Source organism: Scyliorhinus canicula, chromosome 20 (genome assembly GCF_902713615.1).
Source record: "Scyliorhinus canicula chromosome 20, sScyCan1.1, whole genome shotgun sequence".
In the NCBI taxonomy this organism is placed as follows: Eukaryota; Metazoa; Chordata; class Chondrichthyes; order Carcharhiniformes; family Scyliorhinidae; genus Scyliorhinus; species Scyliorhinus canicula.
In genome coordinates, this window is record NC_052165.1 from 43,012,894 (window position 1) to 43,030,461 (window position 17,568).

At 44.3% G+C, this 17,568-nt stretch overlaps 1 protein-coding gene across 1 annotated transcript in view; it reads right to left on the bottom strand.

Moving 5' to 3' along the window:
- Nucleotides 1-17,568, bottom strand: part of slc17a8 (solute carrier family 17 member 8) — a 94,564-nt gene that overhangs the window by 38,868 nt on the left and 38,128 nt on the right. The window contains exon 4 of the mRNA XM_038781017.1: nucleotides 6,041-6,155. Coding sequence (XP_038636945.1) covers nucleotides 6,041-6,155 — 115 coding nt within the window. The remainder of the gene's footprint in view (nucleotides 1-6,040; nucleotides 6,156-17,568) is intronic.

Consider the following 17,568-nt stretch of genomic DNA (forward strand, 5'->3'; position numbering starts at 1 on the left):
GGGGCCCCCTTAAGGTGCGGGGCCCAATTTGATGAAATTGGTCAAATAGGCTTAAAACCGGCCCTGGCCTTGTAGATGGTGGACAGACTTTGGGGCGTCAGGAGATGAGTCAATCACCAAAGGATTCCTAGCCTTTGACATGCTCTTGTAGCTACAGTATGGTTAGCCCAGTTCAGTTTCTGGTCAATGGTAATGTCCAGGATGTTAATAGTGGGGGATTCAGCAATGGTAAGGCATTGAATATCAAGGGGCAATGGTTACACCCTCTCTTCTTGGAGATTGTCATTGCCTGGCACATGTCTGGCAAGAATGTTACTTGTCAATTGTCAGCCCAAGCCTTCAAATTGTCCAACTCTTACTGCAGCCGGACAAGGAGTGCCTCAGTGTCTGAGGAGTTGTGAATGGTGCTAAACAGTGTGCAATCATCACTGAATTTCTCCACTTCTGACCTTATGATGGATGGAAGGTCATTGATGAAGCACCTGAAGGTGGTTGGGCCTAGGATGCTAACCTGAGGAACTCCTGGACTGATGACAGGGAGCTGAGACGATTGACCTCCAACCACCACAACTATCTTGCTTTGTGCCAGGTATTTTTGTTTTATAAATTTAGAGTATCCAATTCATTTTTTCCAATTAAGGGGCAATTTAGTGCGGCCAATTCACCAGCCTGCACATCTTTGGGTTGTGGGGGCAAAACCCACTCAATCACGGGGAGAATGTGCAAACTCCACATGGACAGTGACCCAGTGCCGGGATTGAACCTGGGACCTCGGCGCCGTGAGGCAGCAATGCTAACCACTGCACCACCATGCTGCCCTCCTTTCTGGCAGGTATGACTCCAACCAGCGGAGGGTTTTCCCCTTGATTCTCATCAACTCCAGTTTTGCTCAGGCTCCTTTATGCCATACTTGGTGAAATGCTGCCTTGATGTCAAGGGCAATCACTCTCACCTCACTTCTAGAGTTCAGCTCTTTTGTCCATGTTTGAACCAAGACTGTAATGAGGTCAGGAGCTGTGTGGACTTGTTGGAACGCAAACGTTCATGTGCAAGTTACTGCTGAGAAAGTGCTGTTTGATAGCGCTGTTGATGACCCCTTTCATCACTTTACTGATGAGCAAGTGTAGAATGATGGGGCAGTAATTGACCAGGCTGACCTTTTCTTGTGTATGGGACATACCTGAACAATTTTCCACATTGCTGGATAGATGCCGGCACTAGAACAACTTAATTCGTGGCATGGCACGTTCCGCAGCATAAGTTTTCAGTATTATTGCCGGAATATTGTCAAGGCCCATAGCCTTTGCCGTATCTAGTGCCTTCAGTCATTTCTTGTTTTTCATAAATTTAAAGTACCCAATTAATTTTTTTCCAATTAAGGGACAATTTAGCGTAGCCGATTCACCTATCTTGCACCTCTTTTTGGGTGTGGGGGTGAGACCCACGCAGACACAGGGGGAATGGGCAAACTCCACATGGACAGTAACCCGGGGCCGGGGTTGAAGCCCGGTCCTCAGCGCCGTGAGGCAGCAGTGCTAACCACTATGCCACCATGCTGCCCCCTTCAGCCATTTCTTGATATGATATGGAGTGAATCGAATGGCTGAAGACTGCCATCTAGGGACCTCGGATGAGGCGGATGTGGATCTTTCACTCAGCATTTCTGACTGAAGATTATTGTACATGATTCAGCCTTATCTTTGGCACTGATGTGATGGGTTCGTCCATCATTGAGGATGTGTGTATTTGTGGAGCCTCCTTATCCAGTGAGTTGTTTAATTGTCCACCATTCATGGTTGGATGTGGTAGGACTGCAGAATTTAAATCTGATCGGTTGGTTGTGGAATTACTTACTGCTTATGCTGTTTGGCACTGTGTTGTAGCTTGCCCGAGTTGCCACCTCATTTTTCGGTACACCTGGTGCTGGTCTTGGTATGCCCTCCTGATCTCTTCATTGAACCAGGGTTGGTCCCCTAACTTGGTGGTAATGATAGAGTGGGGGATATGCTGGGCCATGAGGTTACACATTGTGGTTGAGTATAGCTATGCTGCTGCTGATGGCCCACTGTGTCTCATGGATGCGCAGTATTGAGTTCCTAGATCTGTTTGAAATCTACCCCATTTAGCACGGTGGTGGTGCCACACAACACAATGGAAGGTATCCTCAATGCGAAGACAGGAATTTGTCTCCACAAGGACTGTGTGGTGGACGCTTCTACAATACTGTCATGGACAGATGCATTTGCTGCAGCCAGGTTGGTAAGGATGAGGTCAAGTATGTTTTTCCCTCGTGTTTGTTCCCTCACCACCTGCTGCAGTCCCAGTCCAGCAGCTATATTCTCAGTATAGCACTCTGACCGTTCCTGCAGCACGCGGACTGCAATGGTTCACGAAAACAGCTCGCCACCAGCTTCCAAAGGACAATTCAGGATTGGCAACAAATGCTGGGCCTGCCAACAATGTCCACATCCCAAGAGTGAATAGTATTTTTTAAGACCGGAGGTCGTTTTTACTACGCAGTAATATACACAATTGGCTCTTAATGTAAGAAAGGAAAGTGGTCACTTGTACTTCCTCTTGTACTTCAGATATTCCAAGTCAAGGAAAAACTTTCAAATGTAGTCATTGTTGTTGTACAGGCAACCAACTCCACAGAATCACACAGACGGAGGCCATGAGGCCCAGTGAGTCTCTTCCAGCTCTTCAAAAGAACATTCCAGTTATTCCCACATACCTGCTCTTGCCCCATAGCCTTGTAATTTGGGCATAGCAAGATCCCACAGAGAGTCTTGAACTGAAGGTGGTGGTGTACTGGTTTTGTGAACTGTTGCAGTCCACGTGCTTCAGGTGCACCTACAGTGTGTTGGAAGAAGTTCCAGAATTGTGAAGTGCAGTGGAACTTGCACATTTTCATGGATCCTGCATTTGCTTCAGGGAGCCACACTAAAGGGATGCGAGATTCAGTAAACTGGTGTTAAGAAATCGCAGTCTTGTCAGTTTATGCACGGACGGGAAAGTCAGTGAACTTACATTTAAATCTCAGGCCCAGTGGGAGGCCACTCAGTCCTTTGTGCTTGCGCTAACTCTTAGGACATATTCCAGATAGTCCCTGCACTCAACTACACTCTCCCCATAGCCTTGCAAATGTTCTCCCTTCAAGAAGATCTCAACAAGAATTTACTGATATCAGTTCTCAGTTTGACTTTTACGAGTTTGATCCTCCCTGTCATATTTTCACAAACTAGTTTAAATTAATATTCCAGATGTATCTCTCCTCCTACCTTTAATTGTGCATTTACCTCTATAAGATTGTCCCTCAGGCTGAGAAGCCCAATAACATGTCTCAGCACATTAGAACAGAGAGGCCCAAAGCGCCCCAAATTGTAGGGCCTTCTTCAAATACTCCAGGCAAGCTATCAGCCTCTGTGGAGCCTCCAGAGACAGCACCTCTATGCTTCAGGAGAACTTAACTTTGAATTATATCTTCCACTAGAATTCCTCACTCCTTCCCTCCCGTCACACACACCCCTCCCCCACCTTATAGGCATAATAATAGCCTACTCTCCTCTCCCTTTCCAGAGCTAGGTTAAAGACCCAGCACAAAGGAAGTAAGGAAGTTGGCTGTGGTTGTTGGAGGTTAATCATCTCAGCTCCCGGACATGACTACAGGAGTTCCTCAGGGCAGCGTCCTGGGCCCAATCATCTTCAACTGCCTCATCAATGACCTTCCCTCTGTCAGATAGTGAGAAGTGGGGATGTTCGCTAATGATTGTACAATGTTCTGCATCATTTATGACTCCTCAGATACTGACGCAGTCCATGTCCAAATGCAGCAACTCGTGGACAACATTTAAGTTTCACTAAGTGGAAAATAATGTTCGCAGCACACATGTGTCAGGCAATGGCCATATCCAAAAAAAGAGAATCTAATCAGGTCCCCTTGACATTCAACGACATTACCATCACTGACTCCCCTAGGATCAACTGCTGGTGGTTGCCAATGTCCAACAACTGAATTGGATCAGCCATATAAATACTGTAGCTACAAGAGCAGGTCTCAGAGGCTGGGAATCCTGCTGTGAATAATTCACCTTCTGGCTCCCAAAATCCTGTCCACCATCCCAAAGGCACAATTCAGGAGTGCAATGGAGTACTCTCCACTTGCTTGGTTAAGTGCAGCTCCAACAACACCATTCAGGACAAAGCAGCCTGTTTGATTGGCAACCCATCCACCACTTTCAGTATCCACTTTCTCCACCATCGACACACAGTAGCAACAGTGAGTACCATCTACAAGATGCACTACAGCAACTCACCAAGGCTCCTTTGATAGCACCTTCCAAACCGACAACCACTACTTAGAAGGACAAGGGCAGCAAATACACAGAAACACCACCAGCTGCAAGTTCCCCTCCAAGTCACACACCATCCTGACTTGGAAATGTACCACCGTTCCTTCACTGTCAAGAAGTCAACATCCTGGCACTTTCTTCCGAACAGCACAGTGGGTGTGCCTACACCACATGGATTGCAACAGTTCAAGAAGGCATCTCACCACCACCTTCTCAAGGGAAATTAGGGATGGGCAATAAATGTTGGCCAGCCAGCAACGCCCACAGCCCATGAACAAATAAAACAAATTCCAGCCATTAAATGAATGAGATTATGACATACAATTACCTGAATCAGATTACCCCAGAATTTGCAGCAGCAACTGATAACGAGACTGAGAAGAAGATAGTGAATGTTACCGTATCAAGCATTTTATTTTAGTGCATTTGGCAAGAACGCACATTTCGCTTTCCATTGCTTGTTGCTGCAGCCACTTCACATTCAGTTTAAACAGCCCCTAAACTTTACACAGTTTAACAATGATCTCAAAATAGAACACGGGACATTCCAGCCCTTCCCGTCAGTGGGAACATCCAGTCCTGCCGAAGGCAACCCTGCCGCGCTGGGTTCGCCGGCAGCAGGATGGGTCAGCCACACAAAACGGTGTAGACATCGGCGGAACCAGAATTTCCCACCAGCGGCCAATGGCGAATCGCTTCCGCTGCCAGAAAACACGCCATAGCGGCCTGGAGAGGGGGGGGGGGGGAGCAGGGAGCGCGAGAGAGAGGGGGGGGGGGGGGGGGGCTGCAGAAAATCCTGCCATTAATATGAGTTGTTTAATTTTTTTTAATTCATTTATTTGACCCAACTATAGTGAAGGAATGGGAGGTGAATTGGCCACTATATTTGACCCAACTACAGTGAAGGAATTGGTAGGTGAAGGTAAGTAAATTGGCCACGCTAAATTGGCCCTTTATTGGAACAAAATAATTGGGTACTCTAAATTTATTTTTAAAATAAGAATGATGTGTGCCTTGTGGAGGAACATGCAGGGGATGGTGTTCGCACAAGTCTCCACACATGTCCTTCTGGGTGGTTGAGGTCGTTGATTTGGAAGATGCTGTCAAAGGAGCCTTGCTGAGTTGCTGCACTGCATCTTGTAGATGATACACACTGCTGCTACTGTGTGTCTGTGGTGGAGGGGTGGATGGGTGCCAATCAAGCGCGTTGCTTTGTCCTGGATGGTGTCGAGCTTCTTGAGTGTTGTTAGAGCTACATCTCGGCAAATGGTGAGTATTCCATTACACTCCTGCCTCCTGGAAACATTAAGTTGATTATATTGCAAGGGAAATGCAACAAATTCAGCATTCATTTTGTCAAATCCAGTTATATTTCCCAAACCTCAGAATGTAAGTATAAAGGTGCTTGTATAATTCTTTCACTTCACCTCTTCACTTAAAAGGAAGTGAAAACAAGTCCACTTTGTTGTTTATCCAGGTATCTGCAACTCTATCATTAAGGTTATAACACACATGGCGGCCATTCCGCCCATTGCACTGTGCTAGTTCTCTGATGGACATATTATTTTATTGTTATTCCAGTTTCACTATTCTTTCACCATTTGACCCATTGCCCCTGTGCTATCACGCTGAATGGTCGATGGTTGTTGTCCCAGTCCCCTGCACTTTTATGTAGATTTAAAACATACCTCCACAAGGCCTTGAAGTATCCTTACAAACAAAACACAGCCAAAATGTATTCTTGCTGCTGATGGGATGAGCATGTTCAGTGTTGAGGTCAAAAATATAGCAACTCCAAAAACTCTAGGGTTAAAAGAGCACAAAGAAACTTGAAAAGTAACAGTAGGTAGATTGTCATTAACTTTGTTCATGACGAGTATGATCTTCACCAACAACTGTGCTGAATATAAAGCATCATTTTAATATTATCTTGTTCATTATGTTTTTCACTTTATTATTTGGACTGTTGTTTGAACAGTTGAAAGCTGATGACATTCTCAGCGCTACTAAGTCAGCTTGAGAGAGTGTCACCTTTTCTCCTTGTGTTAATTCAACTTCCTTACACTTGTTTTCGGTAAGTCTTTGCAAGCTAGTATCCTGATGATGTCAACCAGGTTTGGTGAAAAGAAAGGAGATTTGATCACTCTACTCATTGTTTTAATTTCACAGTGTGCGTCTGGTTGGTTTAGGTGGTTTAGCTCACTGGGCTAAATAGTTGGCTTTTAAATCAGACCAAGCAGGCCGGCAGCACGGTTCAATTCCCGTACCAGCCTCCCCGGACAGGTTCCGGAATGTGGCGACTAGGGGCTTTTCACAGTAACTTCATTGAAACCTACTCGTGACAATAAGCGATTTTCATTTCATTTTTTGCTGCAGCTGGCCTCCCACACTCAATGGTTGGGGAATGCTTCAGAGAGGTTGCAGTCCAGAAGCACGTAGGGAGCCTGCAGCCATATTAGTGGTATTGAGGGGTATGGAGGTGGGTCCAGATGTTGGGAGAGTAGTCACCAATCCCAGTGAATGTCTGATCTGCAATGCCAAGGGTAGGGCTGCAATCAGTCTTTGGATTCTAGGGTAAGGGGTGCTCATTGGGAAATAGAGAAGATGGGTCGGGGTGGATGGGGGTGGGTGCAGCAATCCTGCTTCTCCTGACCCACAAACAGTCCCGCAAAGACACTGTTTCCCTATTCCTTGCAATAGTAATTGCCTCCCTTCAGCCCACAGGCTTACCAATCCCTGGGAAAAGCACTTGCCAGGGATAAAGCTGGAAGGTAGGTCAAATATTCAAATTGCCAACCCGTCAGCTGAGAGAGGATTTGAGACTCAGTGCGTGACAATAGGCCAGGATTTCAGGAAGTAAACATTCTCAATCCCAGAATGCAGTCAACTGGAAAAACACACAAACAAGATAAGGGAATTCAGCGCCTCAAGCCTGTTCTATCATTCAGTCAGATAATAACTGATCTTAACTTCAACTCTATTTTCCTACCGTTGCTATATATGCCTGATACTCCCAAAAAGCTACCAATCACAGTTTTGAAAGCTCCAATTAACTGAGAGCATCCTCTTACAAGAAAGTAAGCATGGACATGAGGCCATCATGAGGCATTGTATAGATATGTGAAGATGCATAGAGATATCTAAAGGAAGTAGGTGATGCCCTTAATATAATCTCCTGAGTTCTCTCAATTTGGGAATTACTCCTATAGGTAAGAAAATTGTACATGTCAGCCTGCTATTTGACAAAGGCAAGAGCAAAGCAAGGAATTGTAGGCCTGTCATCAGGCAATTACTAGAGTCTATAATTAAGGTGAGAGTGAACACATTTGCATTTTTCAGCTGGTCAGAGAGAGCGAGCATGGATTTGTAAAGGTCTCTGGCAAAGCTGATTGAATTGTTTGAAGAGCTGACTCAAGTAGTGTACAGTAGTGGTGAATGTCTATGGATCGAATTTACATGGACTTCTAGAAGGCATTAGATAATGTCCCTCAGGAGGGACTGTCAGCTCAAGTTAAAACTCATGGAATTGAAAGCAATATGTTGAGTGTCAGGAAACAGAGAGTAGGGGGAATGGCAGGTATACTAATTGGCAGGATATGACTAGTGGTGTCCCACAAGGATCTCTATTGGGGCCTCAACTATTCTGCACATTCATTGACAACTTAATTAATGGTGTACAAACCAAACTTAGCAAGATTCCAATTCATCAATGGCACAAAGAGTAGCGGCATTCTAAATAGAGGAGAAGGAAGCATAAAATTGCAAAGAAATGTTGATAGATTAAGTGAATGGGAAAACTGTGGCAAATGGATGTCAAGGTTGCCAAATGTGAGGTCATCCACTCTAGACCAAAGGGGACTTTCTAAATGGTAAGTGCTAGAAACAGTAGAGGTCCAAAGAAACATGGGAGCCCAGGATCAGAGATCATTGAAGGCCAGAATTTTACAGCCGTTCACACCGGTGGGATTTTCTGGTCCCGGCGACAGCAGACCCCCATCGTGGGTTTCCCAGTGACGAGGGGTGAATTCATAGGAAACCCTATTGACAAAGGCCGAACCAGAGCCATGCCGAATCCGCCACCATTTTTTTTCCTAAAATTTAGAGTACCCAATTCATTATTTCCAATTAAGGGACAATTTAGCATGGCCAATCCAGCTAGCTTGTGGGGCGAAACCCATGCAAACACGGGGAGAATGTGCAAACTCCACACGGACAATGACCAAGAGCCGGGATCGAACCTGGGACCTCAGCGCCGTGAGGCCGCAGTGCCCGCCTCCGCCACCATGAAACACATGGCGGGTTGCAAGGAAAATCGCACCCCAAATGTTATGAATGGGCACAGAACATAATTTAAAAGACTAATGGACTTCTAGATGACTAGAATACAATGGGGTAGAAGTCATGCTGCAGCTATACAAAGCCCTGGTTAGACTGCACTTGGGAATTACTGTACACAGTCCTGTGCACCTCATTTCAAGTAGAATATACTGACTTGTATATGAATGCGATGTAGATTTAAAAATAATAGTACTTGGACTCTATTGGTTAAATTAATAGAAGCGTTGAAAGAATCTAGGATCTATTCATTAGAATTTGGAAGATTAAGGGGTTATTTGATCAAAGTTTTCAAGACATTACGGGGAACAGGGTAAACTAGCAAAAACATTTCCCCTGGTTGGCGAGCCTTTGGCCATGGGTCAATGTCTAAAAATTACAGCCAGTCCTTTCAGAATTGAAATCAGGAAGCACTTGGACACACGAAGGGGAGTAGAAGTTTGGAACTCTCTTTCGCAGATGGGAGCTGATTGATTGAAAGATTTCTATTAGCCAACAATATTAAGGAATATGGAGCACAGGCAGATATATGGAGTTAGGTCACAGAACCTCCATGATCTCATTTAATGGCAGAGCAGGCTTAGTTGAGGGGTTAAATTACCTCATCTTGTTCCTATGTTCACCCAGCTTCACAACACTGGGTTTGGTATGTCTCCCAAGTTATTTTCAACAGCAAGTGGGAAGCAAACTGTTAAAATAGTTTAGTCTAGTGATAACAAAGGCATGAATGAAGCTGTAATGGTATTGCCACCGGATTAGTAATCCAGGCGATGGTGTAATGGTATTGTCACCGGACTAGTAATCCAGGCGATGGTGTAATGGTATTGTCACCGGACTAGTAATCCAGGCGATGGTGTAATGGTATTGTCACCGGACTAGTAATCCAGGCGATGGTGTAATGGTATTGTCACCGGACTAGTAATCCAGGGGATGGTGTAATGGTATTGTCACCAGACTAGTAATCCAGGCGATGGTGTAATGGCATTGTCACCAGACTAGTAATCCAGGTGATGGTGTAATGGTATTGTCACCGGACTAGTAATCTAGGGGATGGTGTAATGGTATTGTCAACGGACTAGTAATCCAGGCGATGGTGTAATGGTATTGTCAACAGACTAGTAATCCAGGCAATGGTGTAATGGTATTGTCAACAGACTAGTAATCCAGGCAATGGTGTAATGGTATTGTCACCGGACTAGTAATCCAGGCGATGGTGTAATGGTATTGTCACCGGACTAGTAATCCAGGCGATGGTATATTGGTATTGTCACCGGACTAGTAATCCAGGCGATGGTGTAATGGTATTGTCACCGGACTAGTAATCCAGGCGATGGTGTAACGGTATTGTCACCAGACTAGTAATCCAGGCAATGGTGTAATGGCATTGTCACCAGACTAGTAATCCAGGTGATGGTGTAATGGTATTGTCACCGGACTAGTAATCCAGGCGATGGTGTAATGGCATTGTCACCAGACTAGTAATCCAGGCGATGGTGTAATGGCATTGTCACCGGACTAGTAATCCAGGTGATGGTGTAATGGTATTGTCACCGGACTAGTAATCCAGGCGATGGTGTAATGGCATTGTCACCAAACTATTAATCCAGGTGATGGTGTAATGGCATTGTCACCGGACTAGTAATCCAGGTGATGGTGTAATGGTATTGTCACCGGACTAGTAATCCAGGCGATGGTGTAATGGCATTGTCACCAAACTATTAATCCAGGTGATGGTGTAATGGTATTGTCACCGGACTAGTAATCCAGGCGATGGTGTAATGGTATTGTCACCGGACTAGTATTCCAGGCGATGGTGTAATGGTATTGTCACCGGACTAGTAATCCAGGCGATGGTGTAATGGTATTGTTACTGGACTAGTAATCCAGGGGATGGTGTAATGGCATTGTCACCGGACTAGTAATCCAGGGGATGGTGTAATGGCATTGTCACCGGACTAGTAATCTAGGGGATGGTGTAATGGTATTGTTACTGGACTAGTAATCCAGGCGATGGTGTAATGGTATTGTCACCGGACTAGTAATCCAGGCGATGGTGTAATGGTATTGTCACCGGATTAGTAATCCAGGTGATGGTGTAATGGTATTGTCACCAAACTAGTAATCCAGGTGATGGTGTAATGGTATTGTCACCGGACTAGTAATCCAGGCGATGGTGTAATGGTATTGTCACCAGACTAGTAATCCAGGGGATGGTGTAATGGTATTGTCACCGGACTAGTAATTCAGGCGATGGTGTAATGGTATTGTCACCGGACTAGTAATCCAGGCGATGGTGTAATGGCATTGTCACCGGACTAGTAATCCAGGCGATGGTGTAATGGCATTGTCACCGGACTAGTAATCCAGGCGATGGTGTAATGGTATTGTCACCGGACTAGTAATCCAGGGGATGGTGTAATGGTATTGTCACCGGACTAGTAATCCAGGCGATGGTGTAATGGTATTGTCACCGGACTAGTAATCCAGGCGATGGTGTAATAGTATTGTCACCAGACTAGTAATCCAGGGGATGGTGTAATGGTATTGTCACCAGACTAGTAATCCAGGCAATGGTGTAATGGCATTGTCACCAGACTAGTAATCCAGGTGATGGTGTAATGGTATTGTCACCGGACTAGTAATCCAGGCGATGGTGTAATGGTATTGTCACCGGACTAGTAATCCAGGCGATGGTGTAATAATATTGTTACTGGACTAGTAATCCAGGCGATGGTGTAATGGTATTGTCACCGGACTAGTAATCCAGGCGATGGTGTAATGGTATTGTCACCGGACTAGTAATCCAGGCGATGGTGTAATAATATTGTTACTGGACTAGTAATCCAGGCGATGGAGTAATGGTATTGTCACCGGACTAGTAATCCAGGCGATGGAGTAATGGTATTGTTACTGGACTAGTAATCCAGGCGATGGAGTAATGGTATTGTTACTGGACTAGTAATCCAGGCGATGGAGTAATGGTATTGTTACTGGACTAGTAATCCAGGCGATGGAGTAATGGTATTGTTACTGGACTAGTAATCCAGGCGATGGTGTAATGGTATTGTCACCGGACTAGTAATCCAGGCGATGGAGTAATGGTATTGTTACTGGACTAGTAATCCAGGCGATGGAGTAATGGTATTGTTACTGGACTAGTAATCCAGGCGATGGAGTAATGGTATTGTTACTGGACTAGTAATCCAGGCGATGGAGTAATGGTATTGTCACCGGACTAGTAATCCAGGCGATGGAGTAATGGCATTGTCACCGGACTAGTAATCCAGGCGATGGTGTAATGGTATTGTCACCGGACTAGTAATCCAGGGGATGGTGTAATGGTATTGTCACCGGACTAGTAATCCAGGCGATGGTGTAATGGTATTGTCACCGGACTAGTAATCCAGGCGATGGTGTAATAGTATTGTCACCAGACTAGTAATCCAGGGGATGGTGTAATGGTATTGTCACCAGACTAGTAATCCAGGCAATGGTGTAATGGCATTGTCACCAGACTAGTAATCCAGGTGATGGTGTAATGGTATTGTCACCGGACTAGTAATCCAGGCGATGGTGTAATGGTATTGTCACCGGACTAGTAATCCAGGCGATGGTGTAATGGTATTGTCACCGGACTAGTAATCCAGGCGATGGTGTAATAATATTGTTACTGGACTAGTAATCCAGGCGATGGTGTAATGGTATTGTCACCGGACTAGTAATCCAGGCGATGGTGTAATGGTATTGTCACCGGACTAGTAATCCAGGCGATGGTGTAATAATATTGTTACTGGACTAGTAATCCAGGCGATGGAGTAATGGTATTGTCACCGGACTAGTAATCCAGGCGATGGAGTAATGGCATTGTCACCGGACTAGTAATCCAGGCGATGGTGTAATGGTATTGTCACCGGACTAGTAATCCAGGGGATGGTGTAATGGTATTGTCACCGGACTAGTAATCCAGGCGATGGTGTAATGGTATTGTCACCGGACTAGTAATCCAGGCGATGGTGTAATAGTATTGTCACCAGACTAGTAATCCAGGGGATGGTGTAATGGTATTGTCACCAGACTAGTAATCCAGGCAATGGTGTAATGGCATTGTCACCAGACTAGTAATCCAGGTGATGGTGTAATGGTATTGTCACCGGACTAGTAATCCAGGCGATGGTGTAATGGTATTGTCACCGGACTAGTAATCCAGGCGATGGTGTAATGGTATTGTCACCGGACTAGTAATCCAGGCGATGGTGTAATAATATTGTTACTGGACTAGTAATCCAGGCGATGGTGTAATGGTATTGTCACCGGACTAGTAATCCAGGCGATGGTGTAATGGTATTGTCACCGGACTAGTAATCCAGGCGATGGTGTAATAATATTGTTACTGGACTAGTAATCCAGGCGATGGAGTAATGGTATTGTCACCGGACTAGTAATCCAGGCGATGGAGTAATGGTATTGTCACCGGACTAGTAATCCAGGCGATGGAGTAATGGTATTGTTACTGGACTAGTAATCCAGGCGATGGAGTAATGGTATTGTTACTGGACTAGTAATCCAGGCGATGGAGTAATGGTATTGTTACTGGACTAGTAATCCAGGCGATGGAGTAATGGTATTGTTACTGGACTAGTAATCCAGGCGATGGAGTAATGGTATTGTTACTGGACTAGTAATCCAGGCGATGGTGTAATGGTATTGTCACCGGACTAGTAATCCAGGCGATGGAGTAATGGTATTGTTACTGGACTAGTAATCCAGGCGATGGAGTAATGGTATTGTTACTGGACTAGTAATCCAGGCGATGGAGTAATGGTATTGTTACTGGACTAGTAATCCAGGCGATGGTGTAATGGTATTGTCACCGGACTAGTAATCCAGGCGATGGTGTAATGGTATTGTCACCGGACTAGTAATCCAGGCGATGGTGTAATAATATTGTTACTGGACTAGTAATCCAGCGATGTGAATGATATGTCACCGGACTAGTAATGTTATTGTCACCAGGACTAGTAATCCAGGCGATGGTTTAATAATATTGTTACTGGACTAGTAATCCCGGCGATGGAGAAATGTTATTGTTTACTGTACAGGATCCAGCGATGGGTAACTGGTATTGTTACTTGCTAGTAATCCAGGCGACGGAGTAATGGTATTGTCACCGTACTATAATCCTGCGAGGTGTAATAATTTGTTACTGGACTAGGATCCAGGGCGATGGAGTATTGTATTAGTCAAACGGGACTATAATACACCGGCATGGAGTATGGTATGTTACTGGACTATAATCCAGGTGATGGAGTTAATGGTATTGTCACCCCGCGGACTAGTAATCCAGGCGCTGGATTAATGGTATTTTTACTGACTATAATCCAGCGATGGAGTAATGGTATTGTTACTGTACTAGTAATCCAGGCGATGGTAATATATTGTTTACTGGACTAGTAATCCAGGCGATGGAGTAATGTATTGTTTACTGGACTAGTAATCCAGGCGATGTGTTTATAAATGTTACTGGACTAGTAATCCAGCGATGGTGTAATACTATTGGTACTGGACTAGTACCAGGCGATGGAGTAAATGGTATTGTCACCGGACTAGTATCCAGGCGAGAGTAATGGTATTGTTACTGACTAATAATCCAGTGCGATGGAGTAATGGTAATTGGTCACCGGACTGTATCCAAGACCCACTAGTTCAAATTTATGATAAATTTGAAATCCATAAAAAAATCTGTAATTAAAAGTATAATGATGACCTAAAACTGTTACAATTGCCATAAAAACCCATCTGGCACATGAATGTCCTTCAGGGAAGGAAATGTGCCATTGTTACCCGGTCTGGCCTACATGTGACTCTCAATCCACAGCAATGCAGTTGACTCTCATGTGCCCGCTGAAATGGAGGGCAGTTAGGCAATCAATACTGTCCCTACCAGCGACGCACACATCTAATGATGTACTCAGCTCAGTGTTGTTCCTGTGCAGCTATTGAACGAGTTCACAGTCAATCACCATCAATATAAAGCTGCACAGGATTAAATACCAGTGAGAAATTCAGTGCATGAAGCTAAATATCTGGTGGAGAGTGGAAAGAGTCTCTTCAAAAATGTTGAACTTATGAATTCCAAATTTCATTTCCAGCAGTTTTCAAATGTTGCCTTTGGGTGAGATAAAGGGAGAGAAAGTAATATTTACCAACCCTCTAACCTACATCAACCATTAGGATTTTCAGAACCCAGTAGCACTGGGCTATTTACTCCATTGCTGAAACATCCTAATAGAGAATATCGAATTAATGGGTTTTGAGTGAGTTACAATCAAGCCCAACGTGTCTGTTTATCTCTCATCTCCTGTCAAACATTGATATATTTATGCCCGCTTCTTACATTACTCAGTGAATAAGAGACTCGTACATTATTCTGAACATATTTCCTCATCAAACATAAACAGTAATGGATTTCTCAGTCAATAAATATTCCTGCTGACAAGCGGACTTCAGAAGAGATGGAAATTCAAAATTACATGCTGGGGAGATCATTAAATGGTTCAATTGATTGCTGATCATTGACTCGGCATCAGATATAAAACCAGAACTGAGAGATTATAATGACCAAGAAAGATTGAACAGGCTCGGGCTCCATTCTCTGGAAAATAGAGGGCTGGGGTCTTTAAAATAATGAGAGGTTTTGATTTGTTTGATGCAGAGAAGATATTTCAACTTGTAGGGGGAGTCAAAAGCTAAGATACATAAACATAAGGCAGTCACTAATTAACCCAGCAGGGAATTCAAGAGTCTTTACCCAGAAGTTGGTAAGGAAGTAGAACACATTTCCACTTGGAAAGGTTGAGGTGCATAGCATAGAGACATTTAACTAGAAACTGGCTAATCACAGCAGGGAGAAAGGAATGGATGTAATGAGGGGGCGAGCTGAAGAAGAGTGGGAGGAGGCCCATGTGGAACATAAACACCGGTATGGACTGGTTGGGGAAAGTGAGAGAAATTTCCTGCACTCCAACTGGTGCCATGGGACAAAAAATGTGCATCAAAATATGCAGACAGCACCTTGGTTTAACATCTCATCTGACGGTGCAATACTCTCTGTATCCTTGAATTTGGACAGAAATGGTGCCCTTAATGAATCGACCCAACCCAGTCTGGTCTCAGTCCAGGTTAGCCCTCATAACTAATCTATCAAAGCGACACGGCAACATAAGCAAAATCTAACTCATTAAAAATATTCCTGTGTTCATTTACTGTTCCTCCCAGGGTGTGAGCTGTTTAACATCCTTCTCAATAAATGTGACTTCAAAGACTCTGTTTAGCCCATTTACTGTGCATTCTCTAGACTTTCTCTGTTAACAGTACCATCTAGTGGGTATAATAAGATATGCTTCACCACATTCCAGGGTTTATTGCAAGCAAAAATGAATGGCCTCAACCAGTTGAAATGGCCAGTGTGACTGAGTTTGTTGGAAAGTGCCAGACAGCAAGGACACTGTTGCTGAATTCTGTACATTTGGCAATAAAGAATAGCAACTGTTTTCATTTATATAGCACCTTCGGCACAAGATAATATCTCAAGGTATTTCACAGCAGGATCATCAAACAATATTTGACACTGAGCCTCATGAAGAGATATTGGGATACGTTAACAACATCTTGGTGAGAGGTGGATTTTAAAGAGTTAAAGGAAAAGGGGGACATAGAGGTTTTGGGAGGGCATTACAGAAGTTAGGGCCTTGGCAGCTGAAGACATGGGTGCCAATGGGGGAACAATTAAAATTGTAGCTACGTAGAAGGCCAGAATTGAAGGAGCGTAGATATCTTGCAAGGGTTAATGGACTGGAGGAGATCACAGAGTTAGAGAGGAGGCAAGGCCTTTGAGGAATTCGAAAATAAGGATTAGAGTTTTAAAATTAAGCTGTTGTTTAACTGGGAGCATATGTGAGTCAGTCAGCATGGGGTAATAGTGAACTGAGAATTGGGCCAACAAAAGATAATCAGTCTCTTATTTTTCAGTAGCACAATCTTGGCATGAGGTGCGGGTACATGACCATTATTAAGAAACTAGAAACGATTGCACCTACATGAGATTACTGAGATAAACCTTAAATGTCTTTAAAGGTGGGGAACAGATTAACAATAAGGCAAATGGGATCTTTGGATTTGTAAGTAGATGCACAGATCCAAAATCAGAAAGTCACACTATAGAGGACACTAGTTCAGCCCAAGGTTAAGTATTCTGTCCAATTCTGGTCAAGGTGCTTTAGGAAGGATGTGAGGGCTTTGAAGAGGGTACAGAAGAGATTTGCTGGAACGGTTCAGGGCAGCAGGGTGGTACAGTGGTTAGCATGGCTGCCTCACAGCGTCAGGAACCCGGGTTTGATCCCAGCCTTGGGTGACTGTCTGTGTGGAGTTTGCACATTCTTCCAGTGTCTGCATGGGTTTTCTCCGGGAGCTCCGGTTTCCTCCCACAGTCCAAAGATTAGGTGGACTGGCCATGCTACATTACCCCTATGTGGGGTTGCAGGGATAGAGTGGTGGATTGGGCCTAGGCGAGGCCTAATACAGACTCAATGGGTTGAATGGCCTCCTTCTGCACTGTAGGGATTCTATGATTCTAAGAGGGATTATAGTTACATGGATAGAAACTGGGGTTGTTATCCTTACAGCAGAGAGAGCTATGAGGAAATTTGATAAATTTGTTCGAAATCATGAAGCGTTTTAACTTGAGTCAATAAACAGAAACTGTTTCCAATGCTTAACGGTTCGATAACCATAGGGCACAGATTTAAGGTAAGTGCCAATAAAAAAAACAACAGAAAAGCTTTTGTAGGCAATGCATGGTTATAATTTGGAATACACTATCTGA